At 37.8% G+C, this 14,685-nt stretch overlaps 1 protein-coding gene across 1 annotated transcript in view; it reads left to right on the forward strand.

Annotated features, from left to right (window-relative positions):
• The window catches only part of LOC123548560 (sodium/hydrogen exchanger 8-like), an 83,383-nt gene that overhangs the window by 30,547 nt on the left and 38,151 nt on the right, over positions 1-14,685 (forward strand). The window contains exon 7 of the mRNA XM_045335912.2: positions 3,602-3,780. Coding sequence (XP_045191847.2) covers positions 3,602-3,780 — 179 coding nt within the window. The remainder of the gene's footprint in view (positions 1-3,601; positions 3,781-14,685) is intronic.

The raw sequence follows: 14,685 nt of genomic DNA on the forward strand, positions 1-14,685 counted from the left end.
CCAGTCAGGAATCAACATGTTCATCAGCATAGCAACTGGCGCAGTGGTACTAGTGTTACCACGTTTCCTGCGTGTCTTGGACTTCAAGCTATCTGTCAAATATTGGTCAAAGACAACATGAAACTGTTTACAATGCAAACTGCTTTTAAGGATATAGCTCCAAAACCCATCTGGATGTATGTCTGTTTATGATCTTTAGAAGATTGTAGCATTTGAACAATGGTCATAGCATCAAAAACAATACAGTCAGGCTCAGAAACACTTGAGACAATGAAATCAGAACCAGCAAGTTTCTCTAGCTTCTCACCAAAATCAGACTTCTTCGTTGACATCATGTCTCCGACATCAGAAAACAAACTAAGTGGTACAGGAATATTTTCAAATGAAAGGACTCGTTCAAGTGGTACTTTCTTGGGAGCATTGATGGCCAACAGTCTTAAATACATTTCCTCTCAATTTATACTGACAGTCTTTGAATTAACAATATCATTGTCCTGAACAAATTATTTAGTTGTACAAATAATTCATGGAAGTATTTTGGACTTGTCTACTCGTTTTAACCCCATGATTTGATTGATTCTTGTTTATTTAGAAATTTGACAAGGTCATGAACTGTTTACATTCTGGGTTTCAATATTTTATTACATTGACATTGTGTATCATTGTAAAATCTATCAGGAACAATAATTGTAAAATATTTTCTTCTAGATTTACCCTTTCTAGGCTTTATTAGTATGTAATTATATGTATTTCTACATTGTTTACATTTATTCATTTAAATGTTCCCGCTTCAAAACATTAACCCGTGATATGGCTATTTGTACCTCAACAATTTGGTCCTACCCAAAAATACTATTGGTAACCAACAAAATGTTTGCAGCAACAAAATAAGTGTTAAAGTGATAGTAAATGAAACAGATATGGACATATAAGATTAATCCTACTTACCAGTTTCTTCCATTCCCAATGGTCAGCTATTCTTCGTGTTATTTTATAGGACGACAACCAAATGAGTTACTCCTGATCAAACAAGGCACAGTCTAGTTTGTTCCATAAATACTGGTAGGTAAATATTTGAAGTAAAACTGATGTAAGCTCTTATTAAACGCTTAATGTGTTTATTACAATAAAAAACATGCGTAGGTTAAGAAAAGGTGACTTAAGTCAGAAAAGATATTTTGAAAGCCACCTTGGATTCTACATATCAGTTTACACATTCTTCTTGCTCAAATATAACATGTTTTCAACATTATATATACAAACAGTGCTTGGAGTTGATAGGGAATGTCAGTTTCTAGTCATATTAACCATTTACATTTATTTCTAAAATTCATGTCAAATTACCCCACCCACTTATAAAAGCTTATGAATTAAAAAAAATCTATTTTTTTCTAACTCTGTGTATATATTTTCATTATCTGAATGTTACATTTCATATCTGAGCATAAATACATGTACATTTTGTCATATCCTTTACCTGCTGTTAAAAATAACACCCAATACCCTAAATTTAACCAATTCCGAGGGAACAGTTTTCTACTTTTTTGCAAAATTTACAGAAATATATATAAAAAAACAACTAAATAATATAATTCCAATGTGTATCCGTGCATATAAAGACATAAAACATAATTAAAATCATTAAGTGCAACACTGGGGTCCACAAAGCTGAAAAAAGTGATATTTTTTATTTTTGGCGGCCATCTTGGACGCCATCTTGGATTTCTCAGAACGTCACCATTTATGCCGATTTATGCCGGTAGTTCCATAAACTTCAGACTTCTACGAACATTTTGGTATATAACTTATATTGTTGTACAGGGGGGTCCAGGTTCATATTTTTTAAAGCCAGAAAGTCACCCTACTATTAAGGTATTAGGCCCCTAATAGTAATGTTTAAAAAATGGCATTTGCTTGGTATATTCTTACAGTTGACTGTGCTTCGCACTTATATGCAAATTTTTAAAAACTTTTACCGTGCCGTTTTTTATAAATTTTGTGTAATTTATGGTATTTCCTAAAGCTCAAGTAGAGACAAATTTCAAAGTGGTGGCCTTTATCCAAAACGTTTTCAGAGAATTTATTATTCCATTATTTTTTATGAAAGAAACATCAAACTATTGAACAACAATCATAAAACTTAAAATAAAAACTGTCAATATCATTTTTTCTATGGTGCCTCGAGTAAACGGATTTAATCAGACAGAATTCCAACTCCAATATTGAAAAATTATGGTCGAATCCTGCGGGTCTGTTTTGAATTTTGCTCACTTCATTCAAAAATAACCTTGGGGCAGAAGTAAAACCTACCTACATTTCTTCCACAATATGTAATCTAAAGAATGAAGTCAAAATAGAGAACTTTTACTGCATGTAACTCGTATTTTTAAAGATGTCTAACTCTACCCCTTCTGTTTTAGAGGTAAATTCACTTTTAACAGCAAGAAATCGCATATCAGATGATTTTTTTCCCCCCATTTTTGTACAATAAATTAATAACAAGTCTTGAAAGAAGTAAAAACTTACTAGAAAAAAAGAAAAACAAGGGGAAAAAAATTGGTCCGGTAGGGCTTGAACCTACGCCCCCCGGAAAATTGCTGTCAAAGTAGGTTTATGGTAGGAATTGAATACTCTTCAAAAAGGAGGTACTCTGTTATGGGCCTAATACCTTAATGTTTTTGAATTAAACTTAAAATGGTTGTCATATATCATCACCGGCATCATATAACACAAGGTTGATAAATCTGGCTTAAATATGAATGATGGCTGTGGTCAGATGATGGGCTCTAATGTTCTAGGGCTCATTATGTCAAAGGTCACAGAGACATTGAGATTTAAAACTATTTCTGATCAGTAATACCCACAGCTGCCAAACTTCACTGGATGACTGACTGTGGTCAGTAGATGATCCATATTGATCATTAATGACATTGAAGCTTAAAATGATTTACAATTAGCAGTCGGAGAACACTTGGCCCTTAGCCCTTTAAACACCCTGTTGTCAGTATATAAATACTATTGTTTAAAAGGTCAGTATGTTAAAGTAACAGGTCAGAGCAACCCTGAGACTGAAAACAGTACCTATTTATTACTGGAGAACTCTGGCCTAAAGCCTTAGAATTTCATTAGGTGATTGCCCATGGTCAATATATGATCCTTTTTACATTCAGGTCAGTATATTAAAGGTCAAGGTTACAGTGACCTTAAAACTGAAGGTGGTTTACTATCAATAACATAATAACACTTTGGGTCATAGAATGATTTCCTGTTGTCAGTGAATGACTCTGTGATTTTAGGGTCTTTATCAAAGGCCAAGGAAACAGTGGCATTGAAAATAAAGGGAGAACGCCCGGACACACAACAGTGGAACTTCAAATGACAATATACTGTGGTCAGTAATGACCCTATACAGATTTTGTGACATTAGGTCAAAGTTCAAGGTCACAATGTCCTTGGTAATTACTAGTTATATCCTTTCTAGTTTTTAAGGTTATTCCAATTTTGTTTTGTTTTGCTCAATAGAGTTATTTCATAGAAGGAAATATAAGCACATCCAATGATTACTTTGTTGATTTAAATATATGAAATTATTTTGTTGCAGGCAGAGGTGGCCTATGAGTTTACAGTTGTAGAGAGTTTTGCATTTGGTTCGCTGATTTCTGCAGTGGATCCAGTTGCTACCCTGGCAATATTTCACTCACTAAATATAGATGAAGTGTTATATATGTTGGTGTTTGGAGAGAGTATTCTCAATGATGCTGTTGCCATCACTCTCACTATGTAAGTACATGCTGTACACTGATCTGCTGTACTGATCAAATGATAAGAAAAATAATGATCTGAGCTAGTCCATGGAAAATATGTATTTTCACTACTTAGCTTAACTATACAAAGTATATGGAGAGCTATTGTACTCACCCCAAGTCTGCACCTTGGTTACAATGTTGTAGCACTTTTGCTATAATTCTTACAGCAGTATTTCATAAATAATGTCCCCTTTATACTTAACATTTCAGGTTAAAGTTTTGTGCACTTTCACTCTAGCTGTTTTATTACTATTATAGTAGATGGATTTGTCTTAAACTTTAAATAGTTGTTCCTCATCATATGACACAAGGGCCATAACTCTGGTACCAGTATTACACCCCCATTTAAGTTAGAATTTAATGTTAAAGCTGTGATGCACTTTCACTCTATGTCATTAGTCCCCTACTGGTTCAAAACCAGTTTTGGGGACAATAGGATTGCGTTTTTCTGTCTGTCAGTTTGTCTGCACTTTCGTGTCCAGTCCATAACTCTGTCATCCATCAAGGGATTTTAATATTATTTGGTACTAATGTTCCCCATAATGAGACGATGTGTCATGCGCAAAACCCAGACCCCTGGCTCAAAGGTTAAGGTCACATTTGAAGGTCAAATGTCAACAGGGCTTTTTTCCTGTCCTGTCTGTAATTGTAACCATCCATTAAAGGATTTTAAAAGTACTTGGCACAAATGTTCCCCATAATAAGACAATGTGTCATGCACATCTTTCAGAATTTGCTTAACGGTCAAGGTCACACTCAAAGGTCAGTAGGTTTTTTTTGTCCTATCCAGTCTTTAACTGTCGTCCATGAAGGGATTTTAATATTAATTGGCACAAATGTTCCCTATAATGAGAGGATGTGTCATGCTCAACACCCAGACTCTTAGCTCAAAGGTCATTCTCAGAGGTCAAAGGTCAATAGGCTTTTTTTCCTGTCCAGACCATAACTCCATTTTGTGATTATACCCCCACAAAACAAAGTTTGGGGGGGGGAGGGTGTTATATAGGAGTGAGCTAGCCAGTCGGTCGGTCTGTCGGTCCATTGGTTTTCGTGGTTTCTGGAAAATAACTCATGAAAGGCTTGACAGATTTAAATAATTTTTGGTACACAGATGTAACAATATAAAATACAGGTCCATTTCGACTTTGAGGTTAGTAGGTCAAAGGTCAAGGTCACAATGACCCAGAACAGTTAAACGGTTTCCAGATGATAACTTGAGAACGCTTGGGCCAAGGATCATAAATTTTGGTACACAGGTGTAACATCATAAAATACAGGTCAAGTTCGACTTTGAGGTCAGTAGGTCAAAGGTCAAGGTCACAATGACCAGGAACAGTTAAACAGTTTCCGGATGATAACTTGAGAACACTTGGGCCTGGGATCTTTTTAGCTCAGCAATGTTCAGGTGAGTTTTTGTGATCGCTCGATGTCCGTCGTCCGTCGTCTGTCTGTCTGTTGTCTGTCTGTCATCTGTCGTCTGTCAACATTTAGCTTGTGTATGCGATAGAGGCTGTATTTTTCAATTGATTTTCATGAAATTTGGTCAGAATGATTACCTTGATGAAATCTAGGCCAAGTTCGAAAATGGGTCATCTGGGGTTAAAAACTAGGTCACTAGGTCAAATCAAAGAAAAACCTTGTGTATGTGATAGAGGCTGTAATTATATCTCCCCCAGGAGACATATTGTTTTTGCCCTGTTCGTCCTTCCGTCCGTCCGTACGTCACACTTCATTTCCAAGCAATAACTGGAAAACCATTTGACCTAGAACCTTGAAACTTCATAGGGTTGTAGGGCTGCTGGAGTAGACGACCCCTATTGTTTTTGGGGTCACTCCGTCAAAGGTCAAGGTCACAGGGGCCTGAACATTGAAAACCATTTCCGATCAATAACTAGAGAACCACTTGACCCAGAATGTTGAAACTTCATAGGATGATTGGTCATGAAGAGTAGATGACCCCTGTTGATTTTGGGGTCACTCCGTCAAAGGTCAAGGTCACAGGGGCCTGAACATTGAAAACCATTTCCGATCAATAACTAGAGAACCACTTGACCCAGAATGTTGAAACTTCATAGGATAATTGGTCATGCAGAGTAGATGACCCCTATTGAATTTGGGGTCACTCCATCAAAGGTCAAGGTCACAGGGGCCTAAACATGGAAAACCATTTCCGATCAATAACTAGAGAACCACTTGACCCAGAATGTTGAAACTTCATAGGATGATTGTACATGCAAAGTAGATGACCCCTATCAATTTTGGGGTCACTCCATTAAAGGTCAAGGTCACAGGGGCCTGAACATTGAAAACCATTTCCGGTCAGTAACTTGAGAACCACTTGACCTAGAATGTTGAAACTTAATAGGATGATTGTTCATGCAGAGTAGATGACCCCTAACGATTTTGGGGTCACTCTGTGAAAGGTCAAGGTCACAGGGGCCTGAACATTGAAAACCATTTCCAGTCAGTAACTTGAGAACCACTTGACCCAGAATGATGAAACTTCATAGGATGATTGGTCATGCAGAGTAGATGACCCCTAACGATTTTAGGGTCACTCTGTTAAAGGTCAAGGCCACAGGGGCCTGAACATGGAAAACCATTTCCAGTCAATAACTTGAGAACCTCTCGACCTAGAATGTTGAAACTTCATAGGATGATTGTTCATGCAGAGTAAATGACCCCTATTGTTTTTGGGGTCACTCCGTTAAAGGTCAAGGTCACAGGGGCCTGAACATTGATATCCAGTTCCGATCAATAACTTGAGAACCACTTGACCCAGAATGTTGAAACTTCATAGGATGATTGAACATGCAGAGTAGATGACCCCTATTGATTTTGGGGTCAGTCTATTAAAGGTCAAGGTCACAGTGGCCTGTTCATGTAAAATCATTTTTTGGAAATAACTTGAGAACCACTTGACCTGCAGTGTTGAAATTTAATAGGATGATTGCACATGCAGAGTAGATGACCCCTATTTATTTTGAGGTCACTTGATCAAAGGTCAAGGTCACAGGAGCCTGAACAGTGACTTGAGAACCACTAGGCCAAGAGTGTTGAAATTTAGCGGGATGACTGGACATGCCAAGTAGATGATCCCTATTGCAGCTAACCATCAGTGTCTCTTTGACTTTCGCTCCTGACCCCTATTGACTTCTTGCCTATAGGACTTTGCATTGGGGGAGACATGCGCCTTTTTACAAAAGCATTTTCTAGTTTTCAATTGATCGTCATTAATTTTGTTCAGAATGATTACCTTGATGAAATCTAGGCCGAGTTCGAAAATGGGTCATCTGGGATCAAAAACTAGGTCACTAGGTCAAATCAAAGAAAAACCTTGTGTATGCGATAGAGGCTGTATTTTTCAACTGATCTTCATGAAATTTGGTCAGAATGATCGCCTTGATGAAATCTAGGTTGAATTTGAATATAGGTCATCTGGGATCAAAAAGTAGGTCGCTAGGTCAAATCAAAGAAAAACCTTGTGTATGCGATAGAGGCTGTATTTTTTAATTGATCTTCATGAAATTTGGTCAGAATGATTGCCTTGATAAAGTCTAGGTCAATTTGAATATGGGTCATCTGGGGTCAAAAACTAGATCACTAGGTCAAATCAAAGAAAAACCTTGTGTATGCGATAGAGGCTGTATTTTTCAATTGATCTTTATAAAATTATGTCAGAATGATTGCCTTGATGAAATCTAGGTCGAGTTTGAATATAGGTCATCTGAGGTCAAAAACTAGGTCACTAGGTCAAATCAAAGAAAAACCTTGTGTATGCGATAGAGACTGTATTTTTCAATTGGTCTTCATGAAATTTTCGTCAGAATGATTGCCTTGATGAAATCTAGGTCGAGTTTGAATATGGGTCATCTGGGGTCAAAAAGTAGGTCACTAGGTCAAATCAAAGAAAAACCTTGTGTATGCGATAGAGACTATATTTTTCAATTGATCTTCATGAAATTTGGTCAGAATGATTGCCTTGATAAAATCTAGGTCAAGTTTGAATATGGGTTATCTGGGGTCAAAAACTAGATTACTAGGTGATATCTAAGAAAATACTTGTTTAAACTCAAAGAGACCACATTTTTGGTCCAATCTTAATGAAAATTTGCCAGAGTATTTGTTTCCATGAAACCACTAGGTCAAACATGTTTACACTGTTATGGTGTGTTAGTCAGGTGAGCGACCTAGGGCCATCTTGGCCCTCTTGTTTGCAGATGTCGGTCGGTTGTTCAGTCTGTCTGACTGTAGACCAATCCGTTTCTGGATGAATACTCAAGAACGCTTGGCCCTAGGATCATGAAAGTTGATAGGAGGTTGGTCATGACCAGCTGATGACCCCTATTGATTTTGAGGTCAGTAGGTCATAGGTCAAGATCACAGTGACCCGGAACAGTTAAACAATTTCCGGATGATAACTTGAGAACGCTTGGGCCTAGGATCATTTTTTACAGATGCCGGTCGGTCGGTCGGTCTGTCTGTCTGTAGACCAATCCGTTTCTGGATGAATACTCAAGAATGCTTGGGCCTAGGATCATGAAAGTTGATAGAGAGGTTGGTCATGACCAGCAGATGACCCCTATTGATTTTGAGATCAGTAGGTCAAAGGTCAAGGTCACAGTGACCCGGAACAGTTAAACCATTTCTGGACGATAACTTGAGAATGCTTGGGCCTAGGATCACGAAACTTAATAGGGAGGTTGATCATGACCAGCAGATGACACCTATTGATTTTGAGGTTTGACTTTGACATTGACTTACTTCTGTGACAAGGCCGTATTGTGGGGGTATAATTCGTCACTCCTGTGACAGCTTAGTTTTAATATAACGTGACACAAATGTTTCCCATAATGAGACAATGCAGTGATTTTTTAAGGCTGTTTCATTCCCCTGTCCAAAAAGTATGTTTTTTTCCCTATTTCTGAAAAAAAAAAAATTGAAAAAAATAAAAAAAATTTTACATATCCCAACCAACAAAACCCTTTCTAGATGTACATGATAATGTAAACTGTACCATTTAAAACATGAGACAATGTGCTTTTAAATCATTTTCTTTTTTAGTGTAACATATTTATGAAAAATATTGCTTTTATTATGACGCAATTTTCCCCCTATTTTAGTGGTTATGGCGCAATTTTACCCTCCTTCCAGGCCCCGCCACCATTCCCCCAAAACTTATAAAAAAACACTGCAATGTGTCATGGACAAAATCCAGATTCCTTGGTCAAAGGGCAAGGTAGATTCCTTGGTCAAAGGGAAAGGCCACAATAGGAGGTCAAAGTTCAATAGGATTTTTTCCTGTCCGGTCCTTAACTCTATCATCTGTCAAGGGATTATATAATTACTTGGCACAAATGTTCTCCATAATGAGATGACTTGTCATACACAATATCCAGAACTCTAACACAAAGTCTAAGGTCACATTTGGAGGTCAAAGGTCAGTAGGTTATATTTCCTGTCCAGTTCAAAACTGTCATCCATCAAATGATTTTAGTGTTGCTTGGCACAAATCTTCTCGGTAATGAGATGATGTGCCGTGCACAAGGTCCAGATCCCTACTTTTGGTGGTCAAAAGTCAACTTTGATCTTTTCCTGTCTGGTTTGTAATATATTTAAGGTTAGTTTTCTTGTCCTGTCTGTGGCTTTTTCCACCATGCATGGATATTTAAATTATTATGTCTCCCACACCACTGTGTGGTTGGAGACATATTGATTTACTCCTGTCTGTCTGTCTGTGTGTCCGTCTGTCACAAATCTTGTCTGCACTCTAAGTCGAACACTTCTCATCCGATCTTGAACAAACTTGAACAAAATGTGTTTGCCAATAAGTCATCGGCCAAGTTCGATAACTAGCCAAATCGGCCCAGGCACTTCAGAATTATGGCCCTTAAATTACCGATAGGCCGCTTACTCCAACACTTATCCGATAGGCCGCTTACTCCAACACTTACTCGAAAACTATCAAAGGTATATTTTCTGTGAGTTAACAGTATATAAAGACAGACTTACTATTCAGATGATTAGGCAGTTGTGGGAGACATGCGCTTTTCTCAAAAGCAGCTCTAGTTTTGTATAAATGTTTAACATATAGACCAAGTTAAAAAATATGTTGGTGTAATTTCTTCAGAATTGCTTCCCTTTAATATGATGAAGTACTTCATTATATTTTTTTCTCTTATCTTCCCAGCAATTAAAAAAAATTAAATGTTATTAAAATACTTTTTAGCTCACCAGAGCACGAAGTGCTCAAGGTGAGCTATTGTGACCGGTCATTGTCCGGCGTCCGGCGGCGTGCTTCGTGCATCGTCCGTCAACATTTGTCTTGTGAACACTCTAGAGGCCACAGTTGTGACCCAATATTTATGAAACTTGGTCAGAATGTTTGTCTTGATGATCTCTAGGTCAAATTTGAAACTGGGTCATGTGGGGTCAAAAACTAGGTCACCCAGTCAAATCAAACAAAAAGCTTGTGAACACTCTAGAGGCCACAATTGTGACCCTATCTTTATGAAACTTTGTCAGAATGTTTGTCTTGATGATCTCTAGGTCAAATTCAAAACTGGGTCATGTGGGGTCAAAAACTAGGACAGTAGGCCAGATCAAAGGAAAATCTTGTGAACACTCTAGAGGCCACAGTTTTGACTCAATCTTTATGAAACTTGGTCAGAATGTTTTCCTTTATGATCTCTAGGTCAAATTTGAATCTGGGTCATGTGGGATCAAAAACTAGGTCACCCGGTCAAATAAAAGGAAAAGCTTGTGAACACTGTAAAGGCCACAGTTGTGACTTAATCTTTATGAAACTTGGTCAGAATGTTTGTCTTGGTGATCTCTAGGTCAAGTTCGAAACTGGGTCATGTGGGGTCTCAAACTAGGTCACTAGACCAGATCAAAGGAAAATCTTGTTAACACTCTAGAGACCACAATTTAAGTTTGAAATTCATGATAATTAGTCAGAATGTTTGTCTTGATGATCTCTAGGTCAAGTTTGAATCTGGGTCATGTGGGGTCAAAAACTAGGTCACCCAGTCAAATCAAAGGAAAAGCTTGTGAACACTCTAGAGGCCACAATTTAAGTTTGAAACTCATGATAATTAGTCATAATGTTTGTCTTGGAGATCTCTAGGTCAAATTTGAATCTAGGTCATGTGGGGTCAAAAACTAGGTCACCCTGTCAAATCAAAGGAAAAGCTCTCTAGAGGCCACAGTTTTGACTCAATCTGTCTTGATGATCTCTAGGTCAAGTTCGAAACTGGGTCATGTGGGATCAAAAACTAGGTCAGTAGGCAAGATGAAAGGAAAATCTTGTTAACACTCTAGAGTCCACGGTTTAAGTTTGAAACTCATTAGAATTAGTCAGAATGTTTGTCTTGATGACCTCTAGGTCAAGTTCGAATCTGGGTCATACATTCAAATCAAAGGAAAAACTTGTTAACACTCTAGAGGCCACAGTTGTGACCCTATCTTTATGAAACTTGGTCAGAATGTTTGTCTTGATGATCTCTAGGTCAGGTTTGAAACTGGGTCATGTGGGATCAAAAACTAGGTCACCCAGTCAAATCAAAGGAAAAGCTTGTGAACACTCTAGAGGCCACAATTTAAGTTTGAAACTCATGAGAATTAGTCAGAATGTTTGTCTTGATGATCTCTAGGTCATGTTTGAATCTAGGTCATGTGGGGTCAAAAACTAGGTCACCCAGTCAAATCAAAGGAAAAGCTTGTGAACACTCTAGAGGCCACAATTTAAGTTTGAAACTCATGAGAATTAGTCAGAATGTTTGTCTTGATGATATTTAGATCAAGTTTGAATCTGGGCATGTGGGGTCAAAAACTAGGTCACCCAGTCAAATCAAAGGAAAACTTGGTCAGTAGGCCAGATCAACTCTGGTGAGCGATATAGGGCCATTATGGCCCTCTTGTTTTATTAGCTCACCTGTCACAAAGTGACAAGGTGAGCTTTTGTGATCGCGCGGCGTCCGTCTTCCGTGCGTGCGTCCGTAAACTTTTGCTTGTGACCACTCTAGAGGTCACATTTTTTGTGGGATCTATATGAAAGTTGGTCAGAATGTTCATCTTGATGATATCTAGGTCAAGTTTGAAACTGGGTCACGTGCCTTCAAAAACTAGGTCAGTAGGTCAAATAATAAAAAAACCTTGTGACCTCTCTAGAGGCCATACTTTTCATGGGATCTGTATGAAAGTTGGTCTGAATGTTCATCTTGATGATCTCTAGATCAAGTTTGAAACTGGGTCAACTGTGATCAAAAACTAGGTCAGTAGGTCTAAAATTGTTAAAATCTTTTGACCTCTCTAGAGGCCATATTTTTCAATGGATCTTCATGAAAATTGATCTAAATGTTCACCTTGATGATATCTAGGTCAGTTTCGAAACTGGGTCACGTGCGGTCAAAAACTAGGCCAGTAGGTATAAAAATAGAAAAACCTTGTGACCTCTCTAGAGGCCATATTTTTCATGAGATCTTCATGAAAATTAGTGAGAATGTTCACCTTGATGATATCTAGATAAAATTCAAAACAGGGTCACGTACCTTCGAAAACTAGGTCAATAGGTCAAATAATAGAAAACCTTGTGACCTCTCTAGAGACCATATTTTTCAATGGATCTTCATGAAAATTGGTCAGAATTTTTATCTTGATAATATCTAGGTCAAGTTCAAAACTGGGTCACATGAGCTCAAAAACTAGGTCAGTATGTCAAATAATAGAAAAAACGACGTCATACTCAAAACTGGGTCATGTGGGAAGAGGTGAGCGATTCAGGACCATCATGGTCCTCTTGTATTTATAGATGTTATAAGCAGTTAACAACTGTAGATTTTTTATATGCAAATTTTAATCCATACATTGTGTGTTATAACATTTTGTATATTATGGCACAATATTGAAATTGCTTCTAGGGGTGGGGCTAGTTTTCCATGTATGGCTCTTTGGGAAACTTTGAGGATCTTCTGTCCTGAATCTGCTGGCCAGTTTTCAGTGTTATTTTGCAGAGAAATGTATTTGGTTGATTCTACCAAAATTATTGCATATTTGTGCTGTGAAACTCAGGTGAGCAATCCAGGGCATCATTTTTAGCTCACCTGTCACATAGTGACAAGGTGAGCTTTTGTGATCACGCAGTGTCCGTCGTCCGTGCGTGCGTCCGTAAACTTTTGCTTGTGACCACTCTAGAGGTCACATTTTTTGTGGGATCTTTATGAAATTTGGTCAGAATGTTCATCTTGATGATATCTAGGTCAAGTTCGAAACTGGGTCACGTGCCGTCAAAAACTAGGTCAGTAGGTCTAAAAATAGAAAAACCTTGTGACCTCTCTAGAGGCCATATATTTCATAAGATCTTCATGAAAATTGGTCAGAATGTTCACCTTGATGATATCTAGGTCAAGTTCGAAAGTGGGTCACGTGCCGTCAAAAACTAGGTCAGTAGGTCTAAAAATAGAAAAACCTTGTGACCTCTCTAGAGGCCATATATTTCACAAGATCTTCATGAAAATTGGTCAGAACGTTCACCTTGATGATATCTAGGTCAAGTTCGAAACTGGGTCACGTGCCATCAAAAACTAGGTCAGTAGGTCAAATAATAGAAAAACCTTGTAACCTCTCTAAAGGCCATATTTTTCATGGGATCTGTATGAAAGTTGGCCTGAATGTTCATCTTGATGATATCTAGGTCAGTTTCGAAACTGGGTTACGTGCAGTCAAAAACTAGGTCAGTAGGTCTAAAAATAGAAAAACATTGTGACCTCTCTAGAGGCCATATATTTCATGAGATCTTCATGAAAATTGGTCAGAATGTTCACCTTGATGATATCTAGGTCAAGTTCGAAAATGGGTCACGTGCCTTCAAAAACTAGGTCAGTAAGTCAAATAATAGAAAAACCTTGTGACCTCTCTAGAGGCCATATTTTTCATGGGATCTGTATGAAAGTTGGTCCGAATGTTCATCTTGATGATACCTAGGTCAAGTTCGCAAGTGGGTCACGTGCCATCAAAAACTAGGTCAGTAGGTCAAATAATAGAAAAACCTTGTGACCTCTCTAAAGGCCATATTTTTCATGGGATCTGTATGAAAATTGGTCTGAATGTTCATCTTGATGATATCTAGATCAAGTTCGAAACAGGGTCATGTGTTGTCAAAAACTAGGTCAGTAGGTCTAAAAATAGAAAAACCTTGTGACCTCTCTAGAGGCCATACTTGTGAATGGATCTCCATAAAAATTGGTCAGAATGTTCATCTTGATGATATCTAGGTCAAGTTCGAAAGTTGGTCACATGCCATCAAAAAGTAGGTCAGTAGGTCAAATAGTGAAAAAACGTTGTGACCTCTCTAGAGGCCATATTTTTCATGGGATCTGTATGAAAGTTGGTCTGAATGTTTATCTTGATGATATCTAGGTCAAGTTTGAAACTGGGTCAACTGCGATCAAAAACTAGGTCAGTAGGTCTTGAAATAGAAAAACCTTGTGACCTCTCTAGAGGCCATACCCTTGAATGGATCTTCATGAAAATTGGTCAGAATGTTCACCTTGATGATATCTAGGTCAAGTTTGAAACTAGGTCACGTGCCTTAAAAACTAGGTCAGTAGGTCAAATAATAAAAAAACCTTGTGACCTCTCTAGAGGCCATACTTTTCATGGGATCTGTATGAAAGTTGGTCTTAATGTTCATCTTGATGATATCTAGATCAAGTTTGAAACTGGGTCAACTGCGGTCAAAAACTAGGTCAGTAGGTCTAAAATTATTAAAATTATTTGACCTCTCTAGAGGCCATATTTTTCAATGGATCTTCATGAAAATTGATCTGAATGTTCACCTTGATGATATCTAGGTCATTTTCGAAACTGGGTCACGTGC

This window comes from Mercenaria mercenaria, chromosome 6, assembly GCF_021730395.1.
Source record: "Mercenaria mercenaria strain notata chromosome 6, MADL_Memer_1, whole genome shotgun sequence".
Taxonomy (NCBI): domain Eukaryota; kingdom Metazoa; phylum Mollusca; class Bivalvia; order Venerida; family Veneridae; genus Mercenaria; species Mercenaria mercenaria.